The following is a 24,643-nucleotide window of genomic DNA, read 5'->3' as shown; positions in this document are numbered from 1 at the left end:
TCCATTCTAAGAATCTTTTTACTCATGAGCTGCCTTGAAGAACTGTATTGAACTGCAATGTATTTTTAATTGAAATTAATTGAATAATTAAATTGAATATTAAACTGTATTGAAGTGGAATGTATTTTTAATTTGTGAAGTATTAATGCATTAATGTATGTTTATTTTTAATGTATCAATTAATTAAATTTAATGTGTTAATGTATTTTTATCAAGATACGTGTCTATCAGGAAAATACATATAGGCATGCACACACGCACTCACACTCACTCCACAGTGTACATGCCTCGTTACCAGTTACCTTTCACCTAGGTTAAAATACTCTAATACTCCTGAGTAGCTCACAATGTAAAGAGCTGATACTGAAAACCGTGTAATAACAAAGTGTAATTAATTCAAAACTGTATCTACAGTCCCCAGATGGTGAGATACTAAAGTCTAAGTTACCTAAGGGCAGAAGCTTATCTCTTTGTACTATTCTTAGGAAATGATTTTAACTGAATGTATTTATATCAAGCTCAGCTTGAGTACAATGTTTTTTAAAAGCTGCAATACCTACACATCAATCTTAGTCATAGCCCCAAATGAATATAACAAAAGACAGACAGTTGAAAACACAGGTGTTCATTTGCACACATGAGCAACCCAGTATTTAGGAAGCATACCTACAGCTCCATTTAAGGTCTGGAAAATTTTGCATTTGTGATCCAGTGTGATGTTAAGAGCTTCCTAAAATTGAGAATAGAAAAAATATTAAAAATGACAATAAAACAGCAAACAACACTATCATGTTAATATAGTTTGTGTTTTTAGGGAATTTAAATATCTTATACATAAATTATTATAGCAACCTTCTTCAGAAAGACCCCTGTTATGTTAAGCTGTTGAGGTTGGGGATTATTATTATGCAGCATAACCTCCCTGACTGCTACAATAGGTTTATAATTAATCAACTTAATCATAAAGATTAATCTGCTTTACAAATCTTATTCTCAATGTAGTTTTTCAGCTACATTGCTCTGTCATAATAATACTCCTAAAATTGTCTTTGCACGCTGTTATGGATTGAATTTTTGTGTTCCCTCATAATTCATATGTTCAAGCCCTAACCCTCCCTCTGTCTCTGTCTCTGTCTCTCTCTCCACCATGTGGGGACACAGCAAGAAGGTGGCTGCCGTCTATAAGCCAGAAAGAGAGCTCTCACCAGAAACCAACCATTCAGGCACCCTGATCTCAGACTTCTAGCCTCCAGAACAGTGAGAAAATAAAGTTCTGTTATTTTAGCCACCCAGTCTATGGTATTTTGTTATGGTAAACCAAGCAGACTAAGACATATGCTAACCAGATAAAATCTTATGCTTAGAGAAAAAGTTAAACAGGATTTACACAACAAAAAATATTAAAGACCCAGCAGTGATATTTCAGAGGAAGCATCCTAAAGCCAAAACAATTAAATAAGACTCAGAGCACTTTCACTGTTGAATTACACTCAGAAAGACAAGCATCAAGCTGCATGGGCTATAGCACTCATGCCAGGAGTAGGTTTCTGCTCTTGGATGAGAAAACAAGTCCTCAGGCTGGCCGTACCAGGCACGTAGAGACAGTAAAAAAATGGAGAGAAGAAAAACAAACATTTAAAGAATATAGTTTCTTAAGAAGTATCTAATGAAAATATATAGATAACTGGAGTATTTATCTAAGAAAAAGCAGCAGCTCCAGTTACAAACTCACTGTAAAATGTACGTAAAAAAACACTTATGTTTCCTAATGACAGCACCTAGAAATACACAATTCAGTAAATTTTAGAACTGTACTGGTTATACATAGTAAACTTATGAAACATTAACTTACACTAGGTGAATATACTAAAAATATTATCAAATTAGAGAACTTTGTTTTCACTTTTCTCCAAAGTTTCATTTAAACCAGTCTCAAGAATATTGTCCTTAGGGTTTAATGGCAGGCTGCTATTGTCCCCAACATTCCTCCCCTTAATAAGAGAATTCAGATTTTTAGTAGGACTCATGTACTTGAAATAAAGAACAAAACTCCTTTGCATATTATGTGTGGCCAAATAAATATGTTCTGGTCAAAGAAAAGTATGAGAAAGTATTTTGTAAGACTTCTAGATAAGCTACTTAGAGAGCACGGACACAACTGAAATGGCCCTTTGTTTATTATTCTGCCTGTTAACTGCCCAGAATATGGATGCAATGGCTGGAGCACCAGTAGCCATTTCAACAAGGAAGTTACACTGAAAGTGAGAGCTATTACCTACCCTCTTCAATGGATCAATGTAAATTTTAGTATAAAATAACTGATCATCATCATTATCCTGGAGATTCCACTCTTGAACTATACGGTTGATATATGGAGCATAACCAATAAATCCTGCAATACAAAAGAGAAAGAATAGAGGATTCAGAATTCAAAGACCAAAACTCATGTCTATGTTAATTTTATAGACCATTCGCACAGACTTGTAAAGCTATTAGTCCTAATCCTTAATTTTGAATTTCACAGCTCACCATGACAGAAATATGAGTTATTGGGTAACCTTTGTTTCCATATATAAACTGCAAGAGAGGAAGTTTTTACTACCAATTGCAAAATCAAAGACTCTCTTTGAATAAACATATTCCCCAAATTAATTGACACACGAGGGAGAACTAATGTTTTACAAGGCTTGTAAGGGAAAAAAGAGTTACTAGGAAAAAGTGAGAATTAGACAGAAGAATTTTCTTTCTGACCTTCTAAAATGCTGTTCCTAGATCCTTTGTAAAGGATTCACTGTTTCTGAAAAAAAGGGAAAAAAAAAACTCTACTACAGTGGTTTTAATGTTAGTATGCAATCAAAGGAATGTTGGATCTGTCACTGATTGTAAACATCCCAAAGAAGTTTTATATCTAGGACATCTGGGGAATTTTTCCTTCACTGCTCTCGTCAGTAGTGTGTTTGCTAAACCATTTTCTGGCTGGGCTTTGTATGTCATGGTCTGGAGAAAGGAAGTCCAAAGTTGGATTGTTCACCTTGGCCTTAGAGCATAAACATTAAATATGCCAACAACAGCTGTCTGTAAAAGACACAGAAAACAGGATCATTCTTCCCGTGTTTGAGTCTTCCCCTGAATTTCAGAAATGCAGCCAAACTGCTATGCTTCATTGATATGCAGTACTTTTTAAAAAGGACCAATTTTACTCCTGTAAATTGAAAGGAAACCTAGTTTGTTACCCTCAAGATTAAAAGGTCCTCGTAGGAATAAAAGAATTAAAAGAAATAGGTCCAGGAATATTACCGTTAACTAGAGAAAACAAGACAAAATGAAAACATGACTAAATCAATCACTGGTGGCTCATTTTTTTGTGTCACTTTTGCCAAATAAAAAAATCCCAAAACACTGAAAAAGATGTATTTTTTAATTCTTATAACCAATTTCTGTGATAAAAAACATATTCAAGAAGCAACACATGATATTTTCCAATGGTTTATACTACTGTTTTTCAAAAATTATGTTTCCTTATCCATTTCATAAATCCCAAGTGTCCTAAAAAGGGAAAAAGAATTACATCTATTTTCATAGTATGTGATATATATTATATGATTTACATTTTCCTATTACTTACATTTTCCTATTAAACTGTCATATTATTTCAAAAGAATTAAGTTTCTAATATTGCACAATCTTCCTCATAAGGAAACATGTTTACTCTCCATGATAAAGATTTTTTTTTTAACTAAATGAGGTACCCACAAACGAAACTCATGTCTCTTAAATAACTCTCAATATATCATTCATAAACCTTACACAAACTTTTATTGAACATACTTAGATTTTCTAGCATTTCTTTAATTATTTTGACTACAGAAGGCATAAGGATGACATTTTGATGTCCTTGTATGATCACTTTCCCACATATAAACACCTTCTCCTTAATTAAACTTGCTCACAAAGGCATTCACTAGTTTTTTGCTGTTTCTACAGTATTGTGCATCTGTTTGAAATTCAGATTCTGGAGTAGATTTAATCATTATCTAAATACATTGGCATATGATATATTTCACTCTACATGTTTAGAAAAACTAATAAATACAAGGTAAAATTTATCTCAGAGTTCCATAGCTAAGCGGCTCTTAAACTACCTAGGGCTTGGGATAAGTTAAAAGGTTAGCCAGGTGTCACTGAGGGGTTAAAGTTGGAGATGGAAGCTGTACTCATTCCCAATTCAATTGCTCAGACAGAGAAGTCAAGAGTGGCAAGCCATCTCTACTGTAAATCTAAGAGGAAGGACTGCTAAAATACTGAGGACAAAGTGACCAATATGAGAAACCCTGGGTTCTGTCTTGAATATTGAAGTAAAATCCAAAGGTGGTAGATAAATTAGGAGAAAAATAAAATGGTCAAGAGATTCCCCCAAACCATGAACTTTTTAAAAACATATGGAGACGAAGAGAAAAAGTGAGCTGAAACTAGGCAGTACACACTGGGATTTGAGGTTTCAAAAATGTAGTACTTATATGGGTTGCCAAAGTTCCAAGGCACCATATGGAAATGGGTTGCTAAAGTAAAATGCAGGTGAGTACAGCTATAATTGTGGCATCTCAGAGAAAGGGAATTACTCGCTGAAAGTTTCATTGACAGAGGTAACTGATCAAAGTCTAGGATCCAGACATAATGCTATCTCAAGCAGCACTTATTTGAACTGACCTGAATACAATCAGTTATTATATATAAATTACCCCAAAATCTGTTTTCCCAGTGTGGCTTGCAATTTCCACCCAACTTGTTTCTTTGACGTGTCCCCTATCCTACAGCCATGTCTTCTGGTCATATGTTTATATTATTCACAATCTAAGGAAAACACTTTGGAGTTATAATAAGGTCCAAAGTCAAATTTTATTTTATTTTTTTGAAGGAAAGAGGGAAATGCAATAATTTGTTCCTTTAATCTAAGGTGGCATAGCTAAATGCAGTACTTAAAGTACACCTAGACACTCAATGTTGAATCTTTTTTTGACTAGGGATTTCAAGATAAATCATTTACTCCAATATATTTAAAATATAGATAAAATTAAGTAATGCCTATTTTTTAAAGCTACATGAGTGTAGCTTGCACTTTTTCCTAAGTAAGGGAATTTACTATAAACCCATTATCCTAGAGCCAGAAAATTCTTAATGAAATTAGAGTCAGAAGACCTGGATCCCTGTTGTTTTTCCTTTAATAACTAAATGTCTCTAAGAAAAGTCACTTAAATCGGGGAAACATGGGTTTTCTCACTTAAAATGCAGAAATAAAATTTACACTGCCTAGTGTCGTTAGGAAGCATCATATAATAGATGAAAAAATGCTTTGTCAACTAGAAAATGCACTGTGGATTTTAATAATTTTCCCATAGGAACAGAAGATAATGGTTATTTCAAACCTCATGTCTACAGTTACATATTTTTAAAAAGGTTGTTTCATCAATATTTATAATTTACTATGACTTGCATTACGCTTTTCTTCCAGCACCTTACCCACCTCCCGAATTCAGGTAGCGTTTCCCAATGGGCACAATGGGATACTTGTCTGCTAGTCTTTTATCCGGCCACAGAATTCCATCTGCTGCAAAGACCACTTTGTGGTTTGACTTTTGGAACTTTTTTAGAACTTCTTCTGGACCACCAGCAAATATAACATTAAAGCTGTTTGATGAAGGAAAGAAGAAGTTTTAAAATACAGTTGTCAGAATTTAGACGTATAAACCAAGAAACAGTCTCTAACAAAAGTCAGAATTTAGAATCCAACACAGGATTAATACCAACTACTTACAGAGTAAACCAAACAAGCTTCCCTCAACTTAGATTATATGGATTGTATTAAATTATTAGTGTTTACATTACATTGGCAAATGAAATCCAAATAAAAGACAGCTTTTTTAGCATTAATATTTTTCAATAATCACTTACTCTCCAAAATCAAAATTCTAAAAGTGTTGAAATGTTAAAAATCAGTAATTTGCTGTAAAACATAATATAAACACAATCATTGACAGAAGCTGCCATTGTAACTGCCTAATGTTTCTATATAATTTGTACCCATCCATTATAATTTCTGAAGATTTCTTTATCTTTGATAAAATGTGTTTACCTACTAAATGTCATCAATATAAATTTATATTTGAATCACTATTTAGCCTGAAATCCGAAAATAAAAATATATAGACAAGTGCATCTTTTTAAAGCTCAATACACTTGAAAAAATATGTAAAAAATGAAATTTATAGTTTCATTGATTTTTCTGGAGACTTTTTTTTTTTTTTTTGCGGTACGCGGGCCTCTCACTGTTGTGGCCTCTCCCGCTGCGGAGCACAGGCTCCGGACGCGCAGGCGCAGCGGCCATGGCTCACGGGCCCAGCCGCTCCGCGGCACGTGAGATCCTCCCGGACCGGGGCACGAACCCGCGTCCCCTGCATCGGCAGGCGGACTCAAAAAAGAGGATTAAAATGTTGCTAATGTGCAACTAAATTTAGTAATTCTGCCTAGCCAATTTTTTTAAAAAATAGTAAACGTAAAGTTGGAGTCAGAGAGATAGACTATTTTTTTCATTTTAAATTGTTCTAGAGAATTTAAATTTCATCATTGCTTTTTATTTCAGTTACAAAAAATAACTTCAAAATTAAAACATATATTGATATATGTGTACACAGATACACTTTTTGGCATATAGTTTTTTCTTTCTTCTAGGATCAATGGGCAGGAAAATTTTAATACTATTAATAACATAATCATAAAATGACTCAGTGCATACAATTTGAAGTCCGCCAGTTGGGTTTCTAATTCCAGCTCTGTCACTTGCTGAGTAACCACAGACAAGTTAGTAATTTAAACTCTTTATGTTTCAGTTTCTTTAAGTATAAAATGAGGGAGAAAGTAGTACCTACCTCATCAAGTTATTGTTAAAAATAAAAAATTAAGAACAATACTTGACACATTATAATCTCTCAAAAAAGTTAACAAAATTAACATTATTGTTACTATAGGAAAGGGACTGAGGAAACAAGAGGTAAGAGAAAAACTCACTTTTAAGTTTCCACCACTCTGTAGTTTTAAACAACTTTATTTTTAGCCAAATACACATACGTTTTAAGATAACTTTTATATCAGAATAAATTTGTTCTGACTAAAACCTCAAGCCAACTCTTCCCTCCCTGCTTATTTACAAAACTGAATTAATCTGACTTCACAAAATGATATTTACATAAATACAACAAGTTTCTTTTTTTCTTATAAGTACAACTGATTTCATCAGTATGATCACTTTAGATTTTTGTCTCCTAGGATAATCCTATCTCTTCTAACAGGGATATTATATTTTCCTCAAGACTACTAGTCAGCGATATAATTTTTTTTAATATTGAAGATTAGGAAATAAGACCAGTTTTACGTGTAAGTGAGCCATGAGCGGTGAGGCAAGTAAAGCAAACCCTCCGAGGCAGAGACTGCCTGGCAAGTTGCAGAGGAACACCAACCAGCACGTTGTCTGGAGAGATGGATGAAAACAGTTCATTATGTCAGAGAATCATATGATTGGAGACTTGGACCAAATTGATTCAGATATTTTGTAGGCAGCATCATGTATTCAAAGCTATAAGTGCACAGTTGGCAAAGTGACTGTTCTGTCTTTGTAATCCCAGCGAAGGATATAGTATCTCCACGGTATAGCTCAAACTATTAGCAGATGTCAGTAGCTTGAGAAGGAGGAGTGTTAGCAACTTGTGCTCTTATAATTTAGTATTTTATAAGCAGGCATTACCTTTGTAAACAAAAAGCAATTCCTGTAAAGTAAAATGTAAAAGGCAAAAATTATCTTCATGTAATTCAAATGAGGATTTGACTTTGAATAAAAATTGAAGGTTGCTGAAATGTTCCCCTTTTCTTCTAGTAGCATTGTTGTTTCTGTGTTTAAGTACTTCAGGAAAGTTCTTTGAAGCGATTTAACTTTTCAAAGAGCAAGAAAGGTTTTCTACTTAAAATTATTTTAGCCACAACAACCCAAAAGCTCAAACTTTCTAAAAAATGCACAACAGTCATAAAAATAATTCTCATAGTCATTCGGCCCATTTAAATATGAAGAATAAAATAAAATTTTAACTGTGGTAAATATTCCTGGGTCCTGCAAAAACCATAAGGTGGAAACCTCACGTGGTCATATGGAGTCTTCTAGCAGACAGGTCAGTGTTCTATCTCTAACAGGTCACTGAAACTTTTACAAGTGTTTGTCCTTCTGTGCTCCCTGTTTCTGTGGCACCAGCAACCCAAGCTGAAAATCTTTCATTCAGCTTTCCCTCCTCCCTTTCTAAGGCTTCTCTTATCAAATCTTTTTCCAGATCTCATTGATTCCATCTACTTAATCGATTTAGAATTTAAAGCCTCTCTACTCCCACTAGAAGTCACTGGACTAGAATAATTCAAACACCCTACAAGCCTCCACATCACCCACCTTCCTCCCCACTTCTAACAAGGACTGTCTGACAAACTCTCCTGAAAACTATTCTGTACCAGTCCCCTGATTGAATCGGTGGTTCTCCAGTATGGTCTAAAGCAGGACTCTGCAAATATTTACTATCTAGCCTTTCACAGAAAATACCTTAGGCTTTGAGGGCAATATGGTCTCCGCTGAATGACTCAACTCTGCCATTGTGGTACAAAGCAGCCATAGGCAATATGCAAATTGAGCATAGCTGCGCTCCAATAAAACTATTCACAAAAAAGAGCCTGGGCCAGTCCGTAGTTTACCAAACCCTGGCCTGTAAAATAAAATCTAAATGAATCAGCCTCACATTAATAACATTCCATTAAATAACCTGTTCTGATGTCACACTGAATTATTTGATCTGTCCTCCATAGCTTTAATCATGATGTTTCGTTTGCTTAGCACGTCTCTTTCCAATCACGTCCAAACCACTCACCCTCAAGGCCCATTTCAAAGGTCACCTCCTCTACAAACCTCTACTTGAGCAGCATAAATGTAAAAAGATCTTTTCCTTCCTCTTAACCTCCACAGCTCTTTTCCTCTCCTTTTTCACAGAATGTTTTATCTTCTACTCTTCATGCTGGGATTGCCTGTTTATACTAGACTGCATGGTCTTCCTTCAGATCCACGACTTTATTCGTCTGTATATTCCCCCTACTGGGGAGCCAGAGAAGAAAGCAACAGAAGTGTTCCTTCAGCTTATTTATTTGTTTCTCCCCACTGATATAAACTTAAGCCAAAAGTTATAATCACGCAAACTATTAGCAGCTAGTGTTTAAAAGCTTAAAAGCTAATGAAACTGAAGCAAGCAAGTAGCAACACACCTGACAATTCTGTCTTGATTTTTTTATACATCTTTATTGGGGTATAATTGCTTTTCAGTGGTGTGTTAGTTTCTGCTTTATAACAAAGTGAATCAGCTATACATATACATACATCCTCATATTCCCTCCCTCTTGTGTCTCCCTCCCACCCTCCCTATCCCACCCCTCTAGGTGGTCACAGAGCACCGAGCTGATCTCCCTGTGCTATGCGGCTGCTTCCCACTAGCTATCTATTTTACATTTGGTAGTGTGTATATGTCCATGCCACTCTCTCACTCTGTCCCAGCTTACCCTTCCCCTCCCCATGTCCTCAAGTCCATTCTCTACATCTGCATCTTTATTGCTGTCCTGCCCCTAGGTTCTTCAGAACATTTTGTTTTTTTTTTTTTAGATTCCATATATATGTGCTAGCATACGGTATTTGTTTTCCTTTTTCTGACTTACTGCCCTCTGTATGACAGACTCTAGGTCCTTCATGTCTTCACCTTAAACACATATCTATATTTTCATAGCTAATTAATGCCACAAAGCAATATTATGGAACCACTCCCCCACACACACACCTAAAGGAAAAAGCAGTTGGAAATGTCCACCCAACTGAACTTGCAGAATAGATTACAATGAAATCACAATGGAAATGATTAAATTTTGAAGGAAGGGGAAGGTATTAGTTCGGATAAAGTGGGTTCTATTTTAAAAACTATTACTTGGGGGAGTTTTCCTCCAAATGGTATATAATTTCATTTTCTGAATATAGACTTTTTACTGAGGCTGGGTAGAGGTAGGAGTCAAATGAGGACACTGGCTAGGTGGAGGGTCATTTTCTCCAGACAGTTTCCTGAGAGTAGCCTTGTGCTGGAGTAACACTAGCAGAGAGAATGTGGCAAAGACCTCCAACTGCCCAAGCTGCTAGGTATCTGTCATTATCACTTGGTGTTTCTGGATCAGTCTCTTTATTGTAAAATAAATGGTGAAACGAAAATCTCCCTCTAATTTTAAATGATAGTTAAACTGATCTCTGCAACACTAGAACTTTCAAATCTGATAACTATCTGGTGCACAATAAACATTCACTGAATCAATGAAGAAATCAAGAAGCTTTTTTTTTAATCCCCAGCATTTATTATGATGGAGCTACAGCATGCCAGATACAACGTATACAAACCTATGGATAGAAAAATGTATCCAGAGGGCAAAATTTCTGTCCCAGTCACCTCCCTGATCCAGCTAGCACCATTTATACAATAACAGATGCTTAATATATGTTTACTCAAAAAAAACAAGATTCAAGGAGTAGATAATCGGGTTTGGGGGAAAAATTATACACACACACACACACACACACACACACACACACACACAGTAGACAAATTAGTACCATTTATCTAGATATATATAAACAACCAATGCTTCTTTTGTATACAATCTGCTTCTTCCTTATTTCAACATACCCACTAATATACTCAGTGAACACCGATAAGAACATTTGAACAATTTGAAAAAATGTCACTCATTTCCTACATAATTCTTAATCATACTTCACGCTACCATGGAGGAGCCTGAAGGCACTGCATATATCTAAGTGTCAGCTAAAGAGTTCAACCTTTCCTTCAAAAAAAAGGGAAAAAATTAAAAAGCAGTGTAGAAACCGAAAACTCTGATGTGTCCTGGCTTTCCTTCATACTAATATAATGAAATGTTGTCCATCACTAATGACTAGCTTCTTTGTGTCTGCATACTTAAGCTGTCCTCACTGCCAAAAAGAAATCCATCAAATAAATCTGCCATAGTTAGTTAAAATTTTAGCCATCATTCTTAAAAAGCTTTGCTTTTAGAAAATTTTCACTCTGCCTTCTGTATAAACTTATGTAAGACAATACAAAATGTAGGCATATTGGGAATGTAACCTAAATTATGAGGCATAAAATGTTTATTTCATAGAATAAAATAAGATAGGATCTGGTCCCCTGTAGAATTAATACATATAAATTATACTTCTTAATAACAACAAAATCATAAAAATATTTTCACAATTAGCAAAAGGATCAAATAAAACATAATCTTTCACAATTTTCTAAAGGTAAATGATTCTAAAGAGATTATGCCAACATCCAAGTTTTTTTTGAAGACACACATTTTTCTTCTAAATTAGATTGGTTCAGTTTTGTTTGCAGAATTAGTATAATATGAGAATTCCTTGAGGGTGGGATCTGTGTCGATCTCTTTTTCTATAGTGTTAAGTTCAATACCTCGGTCAAAGCTTCTGCTCAAGACATGTATTCTGAATGCAAAGTGAAAAATATGCTCACTGATGTCACTTCTAATATTTAATTCGAAGTTAAAAGGAACAAACATTGGTTGACATGGGAAAGATCAAAAGAAGCAGCAGGAGCATTTTCATTGTTTCTAATCAAAAATCAATTTTTAACATAATTTCTATGTTTGAGATTTAGAAAATGTGGATGCTTTCCTGCCTTAAAGTCACTTTATTTCTCCAAATGAATGAAGAAAAAATCTTAAAAAATAGTCTCAAAACATCCACCATATTTCTGCCTCTTGCAAGATGTTTCTCCGTCTTTTAATGCCAATATACTGTTAGCTAGTATTTATTGATTCCTTGCTGTTTACCCTGACAATATGTAAATCAGGTACAGCTCTAAGCTTCACTGTCTGAAGCATAAAAATAATTACAATTCAACATGAAAAGTGAACAAAAGCTAGCAATATACAATCAAAATGAGATGAGGCATATACACTAACAGCAAAGATTTCTGTAACTAAGACTATCCCTCAATTTTCAACCAGTGTTTGCTGGATCAATCTCCCAGAACAGAGCCACCTAGAAAACTACTATAATATCAGCTTTACTTTATATTCATTTTAATTCAATATCAACTTCATTTTTATATTGTGACATTGACTACCATTCTAGTTTTTTTTTAATTCAGTCTACCTTACTGCTATCATTAGTTAGCAAGAGCCTATAAATTGCAAAGTCAATTCCCTTATCTTACCTCAAAGTCATAGAGCTAGTCATCTTTAAACAAATACTTTAATGAACTGGGGAGTTGCTATACTTTAATGAACTGGGGAGTTGATATATAGCAAAATCCTTGGGAAGGTATTTTCAGAGAGGAAATACTCCTTTTGGTGAGGCCAAGAACCACCACCAAATACGTCTTTCAATTATTTCATATATTGGGAGTCTCTCAAAACAAAGCACATCTGTATTCTGTTTAATGGTGTTACATTCAGTGCTGCCAAAAAAATATAAATTTCTGCTCCATCCAAATTCAAACTCAAATAATTACACCAACTGTATTCTAAAGAATCTTCTTTAGCCTAAAAGAAAATGAATAAAACAAATGACCAAAGCTTTTATTATTTATCTGATACTCAAAAGTACTCTACAACATACTTACTTCAAGATCTGGACTCTGCTGGTTTATGTTTTACTGTACCTAGCACAGAACAAGTTTGTGGGAATATTCAGTATGTATCAAATTTACTCACAATAACTTAAACACCTTTTGTTACATATTGGCCTACATATTATCCTTAAAGAAAAAAAAACTGATATTATGTAATAATAATTAGGTCTGACCATATGTCTTCAATGTGACTAGACTAAAAGAAATACATGTTTTACTAGGTAATTCTAAAAGAAATGCAAAGTACCTTATTATAAATTCAAAATGTTCAGCTACCTTGACCAAGGTGAATTATAAAATCATTATAATTTTAATCCATAGGGAATCTGAGCTATCATGTTACAATATTTGTCCCCAAAATCTTTATAAGACTATTTCAAAAGAATTCATCATGCTTTGTCCATTAAAGTCATTAAATCCATTATATTGACTGGTGGTTGTTCTAATCAAAGGGAGATTGTCAGCTTTACAAACTTTTTTAATTGCAATGAAACACACATGCACGCGCACGTGCGTGTGCACACACACTGCAGTATGAAATAACTTGAAAAAAAGTCTGTGGTACTTTCTCATATGGAGAGCTTCAGTTTTCATTCTGTTTTAAGTAGAACCCAAACCCTTGCAAAATATTTATTTTTATCTGAAATAAACATGATAAATCTTAACTTAGAGTATATTTATAAACACCCAGTCTCTAATTTTAAACATTCATCCAAAAGTCAGTTTAGAATACAAATTCCCATGGAAACAATGTTATAAGATTGCTTCCAAATTAATTCACAAAAGCCTACCTAAATGAGCAAAAGCAATCACTGTTGGTTATTGGAAATGTTCTAAAATTGAATAGTGAAGATAACTGCATGACCCTGTAAATTTAATAAAAATTACTGAATTTTTCACTTAAAATAAGTGTGTCACAGTATATAAATTCTACCTCAACAAAGCTGTTTTTTTAAAAAAAATACTATTTAAACTATTAAGTACATAAATCTTGGTATTTTTTTCCATATAGTAGTAACCCATGCTTCCATAAAACTAATTAGTACAGTTAAACTGTCCTTTAAAAAGTCATATAAGAAGTAGGAATCTGTTTGATTTATTAAAATTATAATAAATTCTGAACTGTAGCCTTAACCAGAGGTAAGCTTAATTAAGAGATTAGCAATACTGTTGCAAAATGGTTTTCCTATTTCATATAATTTACAGTCTAATTCATTTCTCCCAGACCTTGGATTACCCACAATTTCTACTGTATTGATCACTTGTACAGAGTACTTTTTTAAAAGGGTGTTGTTTAAAAAAAAAAAAAGAAGAGAAAGGAGCTCTAAAGTGGCACCAGTTGTCCATCCTTCTTTATCTTGGTTACTTATTCATTACCCCTAGGTTTCTCCAGGAGGACAGATATGGCAGATGCAGATGACAGAGAAAATGTTAATGCTTCTTCCTAGACAAGGGCTTGGCTGAGTTGGGCCTGCATGTTTTCGGTTAGCTGGCTGTTCTCACAGAGGGAGCTGTCAAGAAATTTAATCTTTGGTTCACTGATAAATCTCAAGTACTAACAGTGTCTGGCACACACTGGACCTTCCATTAAAATTTTACTGTTGTCTTTTCTGTTACACTGGATCTTAAACTATCATCTAAATAAACAAATGCAACCTCAAGCAGTCTTCAGATATCTCAGTGTCCCTTTTCTTATTAGAAACAAATTGGCCCCTTATTAAACCAGTTTCTTCTAAGCCTAAATCTTAGATGGGGGATAGCGGGGAGGGGCAGTCTGATAGGAGAGTAAAGGGAGAGGAAAATGAGTTCTTCCTAAAATGCAGAAAGAGGTTTGGGAATCCAAAACTATTACTGGCTCATATGTGGTAACTTCTCCAAGGAGAATCTGCCTCAAAGTCAAAGTCAAAACATAGGTGTGGCAAGTTCAAGCTGACCAAAACGGTTGTTTAAAATCCACGGTAATTTTAACCCAAACATACTCAATATTTAATCTAAACTGTTTATTATCAACTTCCTGCTCTTTTTTCTAAGGGTAAAAAAATATATAATAATAGATTCTGTAGAAAAATTCTCAGTACACAAGCTAACACCATCTATACCACATCTCATGTTGCAAGAATAAATAACTATAAGCAGAACTTTATTTTTTCCCAGGAGACAGTAGAGAAATTCTAAAGATGCAAGTATATGGACCCTTTCAAAACCTGTAAGTGTTGATGGCACCAGGACTTCAGTATGTCCATTTCATTTCAAAATTTCTGCCTTTATTTAACATTTGCATAAAAGCACTGTTCTTACTTTCATCTGTAATAATCTGTGCTTTTGGATTTTCAAATTGAGGGAGAGATATAAAATAACTTTCCTAAGTTAAAGAGGAAAATGCAAAGGGATTTAAAATGATGACCAATGACCAAAAAATAAAAATAAAAAGGAATGTAGGGGGACTTCCCTGGCGGTCTAGTGGTTAAGACTCCACGCTTCCAATGCAGGGGACGTGGGTTCAATCCCTCGTCAGGGAAATAAGATCCCACACTCTGCATGGCCATAAAATAAAGTTAAAAAATAAAAAAAGAATGTAGAGAAAAATGGAAGAAAGAAGGTGGCAACAAATAATGGCTCATGACAACTTGACATTATTAAAAACATGTGAGAAGAAGATGGAAACACAGCGAACACGCCAAAGTTAGTAGACAAAAAGATATTTACAGATGAGAAAGGTTTTTCTTTATTATTAAACATAGGCTTTTTTATTTCTCACTTATAACTTACATGATGTATTTTCTCCCAGACAACCAGAATCCATTGAGGTGCCCTCTCAATAGAAAAATTCAATATGATCTTTATTCCATCTCAAGTGAGGATTGAAACATGAATTTCACAAAAATTTTAGCTCATGCCCCATTTTCCCACTGGTGTTTACGGTAACTCATCAAATTTGATCATATTACATAACTAGGTCAGACCATGGTTTTATAATTGTGAATAAAATCTACTTTTGAAAACAATGATCTCATGTGAATAAAATAATTTAATATATAATCTACAAAAATGAATTTTAACTCTTTTAAAATAATTTAATACAGACTTGGAAAGCCACAGGTTCTTTCTCTTACCATTCAGTAAACAAGACAACCAGATCCTCTTGACTGGCATAATGTTCCATGACTTCTTTCATCAATCTCACTTTTTGGCCCCCTCCAATAGTATTAATGCCATCACCACCTCTCCACTCCTTTCCTTGACCAAGGACCTATAAATGAAATCAACATTTCATCCCTGAGCAAAACTCAGATTATGATAGTATTATAAAAACTGGAAGTCACCAGCAACTTGTATAGTATAACACAGTATCACTCTTCAAATGTTACACTAAATCATGATGCTAAACAGAAAAAAATTTGATGCCTAAGTTAGGTCATAATTCTGCAATACTATTTACCCTGTAGAATGCCATTCCTACTTTTACCATTTCAAAAGTCGAGTCTAATCCAAGGAAGCTGCGGGCTGGTGGGGGAAGCCCCAGAAAATATTTCTCACATCTTATTTCTCTTTATTCAGACTGAAATGAAAAAGAAAATGAAGAAATTTTCCGTAACACATTTCAATCTGGCTGGAAATCTGTCTGGAACGTTGGGAGCCCTGGAAGCTCAGTGATTCCTGGCTGGGGCCCTTAAGCGATTTTCCTGCTGAAACCAAATGGGTTGTCCAGGGAAACACAGAGGGCATCAAGTCAAACATCACCTTCTTTACCTTAAAAATCTTAAGCTTAGATTACCCTCAAAAGTTTAATAATTTATCAATACAAGAAATCGCCTAAGCACAATTAATTACTCAGAGCTAACCCTGCAGCCATTCTCGGCTCTGTTTGCTTAGCCTCAGCAGCTGCCTCCTGAATCATATGCCTGCTGACTCACCTGGCTGTGAGGGAGCAGGAAGCAGGTCTATGCCCCCTTCCACCACACACACACACGCCTTATATCTTAGTTTCACCAAAACAAAGTCTGAAGTTCCCAAAATAAGGATCTACTATTCAGGGGGAATGAAATTAAGAATAAATACAAAAGAAAACGATCAAATTAATTTAGAAAATAAATATTATTAGTTCCAAATTTACTTAACATTGAGCCAAATACAAGAGCTCGTGGGGTTCCCAGACTCAAATCTCTAGTGAGCACTTCATCACTACTTTTGTGTGTGTGTGTGTGTGTGTGTGTGTGTGTGGTACGCGGGCCTCTCACTGCTGTGGCCTCTCGCGTTGCGGAGCACAGGCTCCAGATGCGCAGGCTCAGCAGCCATGGTTCACGGGCCCAGCCGCTCCACGGCACGTGGGATCTTCCCGGACCGGGGCACGAACCCGCGTCCCCCCTGCATCAGCAGGCGGATTCTCAACCACTGCGCCACCAGGGAAGCCCTTCATCACTACTTATACTGAAGGGATAAATGTTAACTCAAACTGTGGCAGGCAACTGGATTCAAATGGGGGCTAGTCTAATAGAATTATTTGTTTTTGCCCTAAGTGACCTCCTCTGGCCCTAAGATTTGTTACACTTCTGTTCTACAACCCTTCTGGACTTCTCCAATATTGCAGTCATACCGGGCCTAAGTGCATCTGAGCGCCTACTCTGTGCAGCACTGTGTTAAGCTCTAGTCTCTGTTTTCTTTCCACAGCATCCGTGTGTCAAACTTTGGTATGCATCAGAATCACGTGGAGGGTTCGTTAAAACACAGACTGCTGGCCCCTTCTCCCAGAGTATGCGATTCAGTAAGTGAGGTTGTGCCTAAGAATCCTCATTCCTATTTTCCAGACGATGCTGATACCGGTGGTCTGGGTCCACATTTTGAGAACCACTGCATTTCACAATGGAAAGACAGCAGGAGGATCAAAAACTCCAGAGTCAGTCAAATGGGGCTGGGGTCCAACATTTGACGCCTTACAGGTGCATACCCTGGAGCAAGTTTTCCTCACTAATAAGTAAAGTAATACCTACCTTACATGGTTTATACAACGAAACAACAGCATACCATATATGAAGGTGCTAACACAGTGCCTCACATGTAAAAAATATTCCACACTCTCTCCTTGAGATGCCCCTCATTGGATTTCAGCATTATTTTACCCTGATTTTTCTTTCATATTGCCCCCATCAATGCATACTACAATACTTCCCTTCTAACACACTTCTCTAACATATTTCTCATTTATCCTACATTAAACATCTGCATCTCTTTTCTAGCAAAGTTAGCCTCTTTAATAGTTATTCTATATTAACATCTGTACCTAGTCTTCCAGTGGCTAGGTAGCAAATATTACTTTTGTGCATTACATTCTGAAATAGCTCAGTTTTTCCCTCGGCAAAAAAGCAATTTTTCTCTCCCTTTTTTTTTTTTTTTGTTTTACTATTTTGTTTTGTAAATGTACTAAGTTTATTTGTTTTCCTACCTGGGATATTTCCCTATTCTCCTCTGCATGTGGAAAAGACCTGGAAGACACAGCCTAATTTCTATTCGAAAATAAATAAGTTTTTTTGATTGTTTTTTTTTTAAAGGCAGGCCTTTCACAGCTCACTTTACTAGTCCTACCAAATACCCCAGGTTTCCTCTGATCATTTATTAATGAGCTATTTCCTTGGAGATAAGTCTTCTAAAACCCTTTTATACTTTTACAATGTTATTAAACTCCTCTGAAACAAACAAATAAAAAAACAGGAAAAGCACCTCTCAATACTGGAACAGAAAAGGTATCTCCTTCACAGTAATGTTTCCAATTCTCAGGGTAGACAAACCCATTACAGAAAAAAAATTCTTCAAAGTAAGTGAAAAAAATTACTGTCAGGGCTTCCCTGGTGGCGCAGTGGTTGAGAGTCCGCCTGCCGATACAGGGGACGCGGGTTCGTGCCCCGGTCCGGGAGGATCCCACATGCCGCGGAGCGGCTGGGCCCGTGAGCCATGGCCGCTGAGCCTGCGCGTCCGGAGCCTGTGCTCCGCAACGGAGAGGCCACAACAATGAGGCCCACAAAAAAAAAAATTACTGTCAAATCTTAGTTATGTTGTAACTGTACATGACCCCCCCAAAAGAAATATAAGTATAAATATATTTTTCTGTTGTTTTATAGAACATGTTTACACAAAGCATTAGCAAATATTAAGAAATTATTGTCTGAGTGGCAGAGTATTAATAAGGCCAAAACGTATCTTTAAAACAATCAAGTATAGGTAAACTGACACCATTATGTAAGCCAATTTCATCATCCTTCTGGGGATTGCAGATCATGTGGCTGTTGTTGTTATGAAAAATGTACTTCAGGCACATATTCTAACATCTCCATGAATTAAAAGATATACCATACCTTCACAGTATAATTGAAGTATTTGGCTGACAGCATAAATCGATGGAATCCATCACTTTCTTTGGTTGCTACAGTTATGACTAATAATTTATCTGCAAAGACAGAGGGAATAACATAAGACAGTTTACCAAGAGGCTAACTCCTCACACTTTACAGATCACTGCAGTGATTAGAGACCTCATTAAACCTATGGGAATGTTCTGGTTTGTTCATCTACATGAGGCTAAACAAAGAGCTGTTGAAAAACTAGGCAATTAAAATGGTTATATTACTGCCAAACGACAGACTGCCAAATAATGAATTATTTTAATGGTAAAAAAGTGCATTTATTTTTAAGGTAAAGCATGCCCTCAACAGAGGATTTCAACACTAAGAGAAACACTTCCATAAAATGAACAAAGTTTTTATCTGTAAAGACAAACTCTCCTAAATGTTATCTAATCAACAAGGTTCACTGTCACCTATAAATCATCACTGATTTATTACACACATCAGGGAGTCCAGAGGCACATTATATTCCTCAAAGCACATGTACAAAAAGAAGAGATCCAATCATGAGACTGATCCTAATTTTTTAAAATAAATTATGATGAACTGGGAACAAATATTTAGAAAGAGAATCTTAATTTTTTCCTCCTATCAATGAATTTTTGTATATGGGAAGTCTATAAAATACACATTTACACCACCTTCAGTGCTTTGTTTTTTTCTTTAAAGAATAAAAGGAACTAAAATCAGCACTGCCCTGGTAAATACAGCTTTGAGTCACCATTTTATAATGAATTATTATTTTCAATCTAACAAAACACCTCTTCTTAGCAGAAGTAGATAGATTTAAGGAGTCATTTCAAAATACCTATAGAAGCTATTAAGGAAAATGCTTATCAGGAAAAGACATGTTGGAAAAATGCATAAAAGAAACAAGTGCATCAGAAAACACCAAAGGTTAGCAGCCAGGGCATTTTTTTTTTTAACCTTAGGATATAGGAGGACCAAAGGACTAAGAAAACAAAATTAACATCTTTTTAACATTCTAGGCACTGAGTTATATCATTTGACTCTCACTTGATTGTTATCAATAAGAAAAAAGTCAGACAGTGTTAAGTATCCCTTAAACAGTAGACAATCATTGAAAATGAAATATATAGCATTAATGTATTATAGGAATCAATTAAAAACAATTTTATATGATCCAAGGTAATCATCAAATTTTGAAAATACTTTAAACAAAGTATACATAAGTGTAAGACACATAAAGAAATTCAAACAAGTCAACCAAAAAAAAGGAAAACATTTTCATGAAAATAAATATTAACATTCTTAGATATTTTTCTAGAAATACGTACTTCTCACATAACTTTCACCATTATGAGAAATAGATATTTAAGGGAAAATAAAAGTCATTTTCATTAAAGCTGTCAGGGCTGAAGCAAATAAATTTTAAGAGTACTTTTTCAATTAACTATTCTTTAAAAAACAAAATGTCATCTGTAAAGTTTCAAACAGGGATTAACAATTCTGAAAACTTGACCTATTTATCATTTACAATACATTTTGAAATAGGTAATACAAGATTTTATTTCATAAGAGTAAAAGGAATACTTTTTAAGTCTCTTTTCTGCATAATAAAATGACTAAAGATAGCTTTCTTTCTTAACTTTTTCTGCACAAAAAAAGTTTATAGATTTTGCCTGGATGGATTTTTATACTTATAATTTCTAGTACAAAATTAACAGCAAGGATTTCATCATCCTTAATAGGAAAAGTAATGGGAATATATGTATACATATAGCTGATTCACTTTGTTATACAGCACAAACTAACACACCATTGTAAAGCAATTACACTCCAATAAAGATGTTAAAAAAAAAAAAAAAAAAAAGTAATGTTGGCCAGACCCTTGGGCAGACAGAAATGTTACGGAATCTAATGACTCAGAAGGCAAAACTAAAAATATGTAGTCTGACTGTGTCTGGCAAGCCTATGCCAAATAAGGACTCCTGTTGCTTCAGTACTGTTGCTAATTACAAAAAAGCAAAACCAAGTGATACGTAATTCTGTCAAAGGCAGGCCTGTTCAATAACATTACGTAGAGACTTCTGTTTCTTCCTACCTGCTACTCACTATCCTGACTGTGATGAGAAATAAATCTTACTCAACTGGGGGAAGTAAAAGAAGAAAGTGCTGACGTGCACCACTCACGAGTTCTTGCCAACCAGTTCAACAGTCCAACTTGTTCACCATCTACGACGTATGCGTGTCAAAAAATTTACCCTACATTTGACACATACTTTAGATTCCACTAAAATTTACACCACAAATTTATCAGAAATATAGGGACAGAAGACAACTGATCTACAGAATCAATGGCAAAAGAGAAAAAAGGAAAGGGAAACTATTATAGTATATCACTAGAATTAAGAGACAATTCAACCAAACATACATCATGGCCTTTATTTGGGTCCTGATCTGAAAAGTCAACTGTAAAAGGGTATTTATGAGAAAATCAGGAAAATCTGAACACTAACTTGTATTTGTCAATATTACAGAATTACTGTTAATTTTTAGCACGCTAATGGCATTGTTATTTTTTAAAGAGTTCTTATAATTTAGAGACAAATAATAAAGTATTTACTCAATGAAAGGAAGTAGTGTTTGTGACTTGTTTTAAAATTATTAGGGGTAGATGGGAGACAATGGAGGAGGAAGATACAGAGTAAATAAGACTGCCCACATATGATGACTATTAAAAGTGGGTTCCATTTATATATGTTTGGAAATCCCTACAATTAAAAAAAGAGAGAGTTCAACTCTATGCACAATCCCTAATCTGCCAATCAGAAAAATATTCAATATAAAACTCTTTTCAACAATCTGAATCATCTAAGTAAAAGGAAAAACAGAATAGACAGCAGAAATTTTCTAACCAGACAATATTATAATTTAAACAACTATAATTAGTACCTTACCCACAACAACCAAAAGGATCAAGTGAGATGACTTAAGAAATGGGCTTGAAGAATGGGTACCCATCAACCACCACCAAAACCAGCTTAAGATGGTGTCAAAGAAAAGATACATGGAAGCCCAACTGTGACCAAACATAAACTCTAGAGCCACTGCCTGACTCTGTTAGAAAACAGTTAATACAGTTTGCATGAGCAAGAAACATGTAAATCATCTATAGAGTGTGGTCTATTACAACAACCATTTATCAAATGAAAATCACATCATAACAACAACAACAAAAAAAACCTTCTGTAATCATATTTACAAAGTCCCTCAAAATACCTAGCACCATAGTAAGGATTAATAAATATTTGTTAAGTGGCTTAATATTTCGTCCCCTATGAAAATTTAGATGAATAACAGAATTTCTCCAAAAATCTAAATCTTTTTTATTTAGAAAGGCAAAAAAACCAAAAAACACCCCGCTATGTTCTTTCTTACTAATGAACTTACAGTTCTGGGGAGGAAAAATGGCATTGTTAGTTAGTCTTTTTTTTTTCCAAAGAGTTGTGGATACAATACCAGAATTCATCAATTTTTAGAGCTGATCTCATTTTTCTTTCCAAAAACAAATCATGGCTTTAAAACAGGAAGTTTTTTGGCTAATATAGCCTATCTCCAAAATGCTAAAAAAAATAAAATAAATTTTAAAAAAAGGAGGGGGCAGCCCACAAATCCAGCTGAAATTGTCTTAATAACAGGCATCACATTCAGTAACTCAGCACCAGCCCAGCTGCCTTTGATCTCACTCAGAGGGATAATTCTCCTACTTCCCAAGAAACTTTTCCTACACCCAGTCTTAATTTTAAATTTGCAAAAATCAAGAAAAATAATTCTACCACAGAAGGAGCTCTGAGTATACACTTTACTCTGCAATAACTCATTTTATGAAAGACATGTCCTTCATCTGTAAGGATCAGTGGTGCTCAACTTTCTATTCAAGGACCACATTTTCCTAGGAATGGTTAGCATAGGGGCCAGCAAACTTTCACTGTAAAAGGCCACATAGTAAATATTTTAGGCTTTGTGGTCTACACACAATTCTCCTTTTTTCTTTCTTCTTTAAAACTTTTTTTAAATTAAAAAAAAATAATCCTTAGTTTTCTGGCTGGCTGTACAAAAACAGCCATGGGCCAGATGTGGCCTACAGGTCATAGTTTGCCACTGTGGCCATAGGGACCTGACAACAAAACTACTTGGGTTCCGATCTCAGACCTACCATTTATTACTTGTTTGAAATTGGTCAGTTACTTAAACTCTGTGTCTCATCTGTTTCTCATCTATGTGTGTAATAATAGCATCTGATAGGCTTGCTGTGAGAATTAATGAGTTAATATATGTAAAGTGGATGATACACTTAAGTCCATACATATGTCTAATGACAGTATCTTATTATTTCCACTCAATACATAAATGTGTAAGGGAGTTGATGTGCAAATCTCGGCAAGTTATGCAACTCAATCTTTTTCTCTACCAGAGATATTCATTCAAGAACCAAATATCTCCTCCAACTCTCAAGATTTTATGATGCTAGTCCAATACTGTCCCCTAACCCAAGGTTTCTGTTACCCACAGGGTCAATCATGGTCTGAAAGTATTAAATGGAAAATTCCAAAAATAAATAACTTATAAGTTGTTTAAACTGCACACCATTCTGAGTAGCATGGTAAAATCACTTGCCATCCCGTTCTGCACTGCCTGGGATGTGAACCATCCCTCTGTCCACGGTATCCTGTCCACTAGTCATTTAGCACCCACATCAGTTATCAGATCCACCATCACAGTATCACACTGCTTGTGTCCAAGTCACCCCTATTTTACTTAACAATGGCCCCAAAGCACAAGAGTAGTGATGCTGGTAATTCAAATAAGCCAAAGAAAGCTGTAAAGTGCTTCCTTTAAATGAAAAAGTGAATGTTCTTGATTTAATAAGGAAAAGGAAAGCATATGCTGAGGTTGCTAAGATCTACGCTAGGAACAAATGTATCTGTGAAACTGTGAAGAAAGAAAAAGAAATTCATGCTAGATTTGCTGTCTTGCCTCAAACTGAAAGTCATGGCCACAGTGCATGGTAAGTGCTTAATTAAGATTAAAAGGCATTAACTTCATCCAATAAGGTATTTTGAGAGAGACCACATTCACATAACTGTCATTACAGTATATTGTTGTAACTGTCTATTTTATTATTAGTTATTGTTGTTAATTTCTTACCGTGCCTGATCTATAAATTAAACTTTATCATAGATATGTATGTATAGGAAAAAACAGAGTATATATAGGATTCGGTACTATCCACAGTTTCAGGCATCCACTGGGGGTCTTGGAATTTATCTGCCGCAGATAAGGGGTGGAGGCAACTGTAATGGGGGAAAAAAACCTATGTAAACAGAGTTCAATTTAAACTGTGCACTAAAATAATTTAGCAAGTAACTACAGATACACCGTCTCAAATCTTTTCATTTCTCTCCATCTCCAAGCAAGCTAACTCAAATCACGATCATCACTAGCCCAGGTTTC

At 35.0% G+C, this 24,643-nt stretch overlaps 1 protein-coding gene across 3 annotated transcripts in view; it reads right to left on the bottom strand.

The window, feature by feature from the left end:
* The window catches only part of PLOD2 (procollagen-lysine,2-oxoglutarate 5-dioxygenase 2), a 101,193-nt gene that overhangs the window by 42,342 nt on the left and 34,208 nt on the right, over positions 1 to 24,643 (bottom strand). For all 3 annotated transcript variants that reach the window (XM_059063587.2, XM_059063588.2, XM_067033608.1), the window contains exons 2-6: positions 19,118 to 19,209; positions 15,884 to 16,020; positions 5,522 to 5,685; positions 2,280 to 2,392; positions 667 to 730 (exon numbers count right to left, since the gene is read on the bottom strand). In XM_059063587.2, the coding sequence (XP_058919570.1) occupies positions 667 to 730; positions 2,280 to 2,392; positions 5,522 to 5,685; positions 15,884 to 16,020; positions 19,118 to 19,209 (570 nt within the window). The remainder of the gene's footprint in view (positions 1 to 666; positions 731 to 2,279; positions 2,393 to 5,521; positions 5,686 to 15,883; positions 16,021 to 19,117; positions 19,210 to 24,643) is intronic.

Source organism: Kogia breviceps, chromosome 5, assembly GCF_026419965.1.
Source record: "Kogia breviceps isolate mKogBre1 chromosome 5, mKogBre1 haplotype 1, whole genome shotgun sequence".
NCBI lineage: Eukaryota > Metazoa > Chordata > Mammalia > Artiodactyla > Physeteridae > Kogia > Kogia breviceps.
The sequence above is the reverse complement of the archived record's forward strand: the minus strand, read 5'-3'. Positions and strand labels throughout refer to the sequence as shown.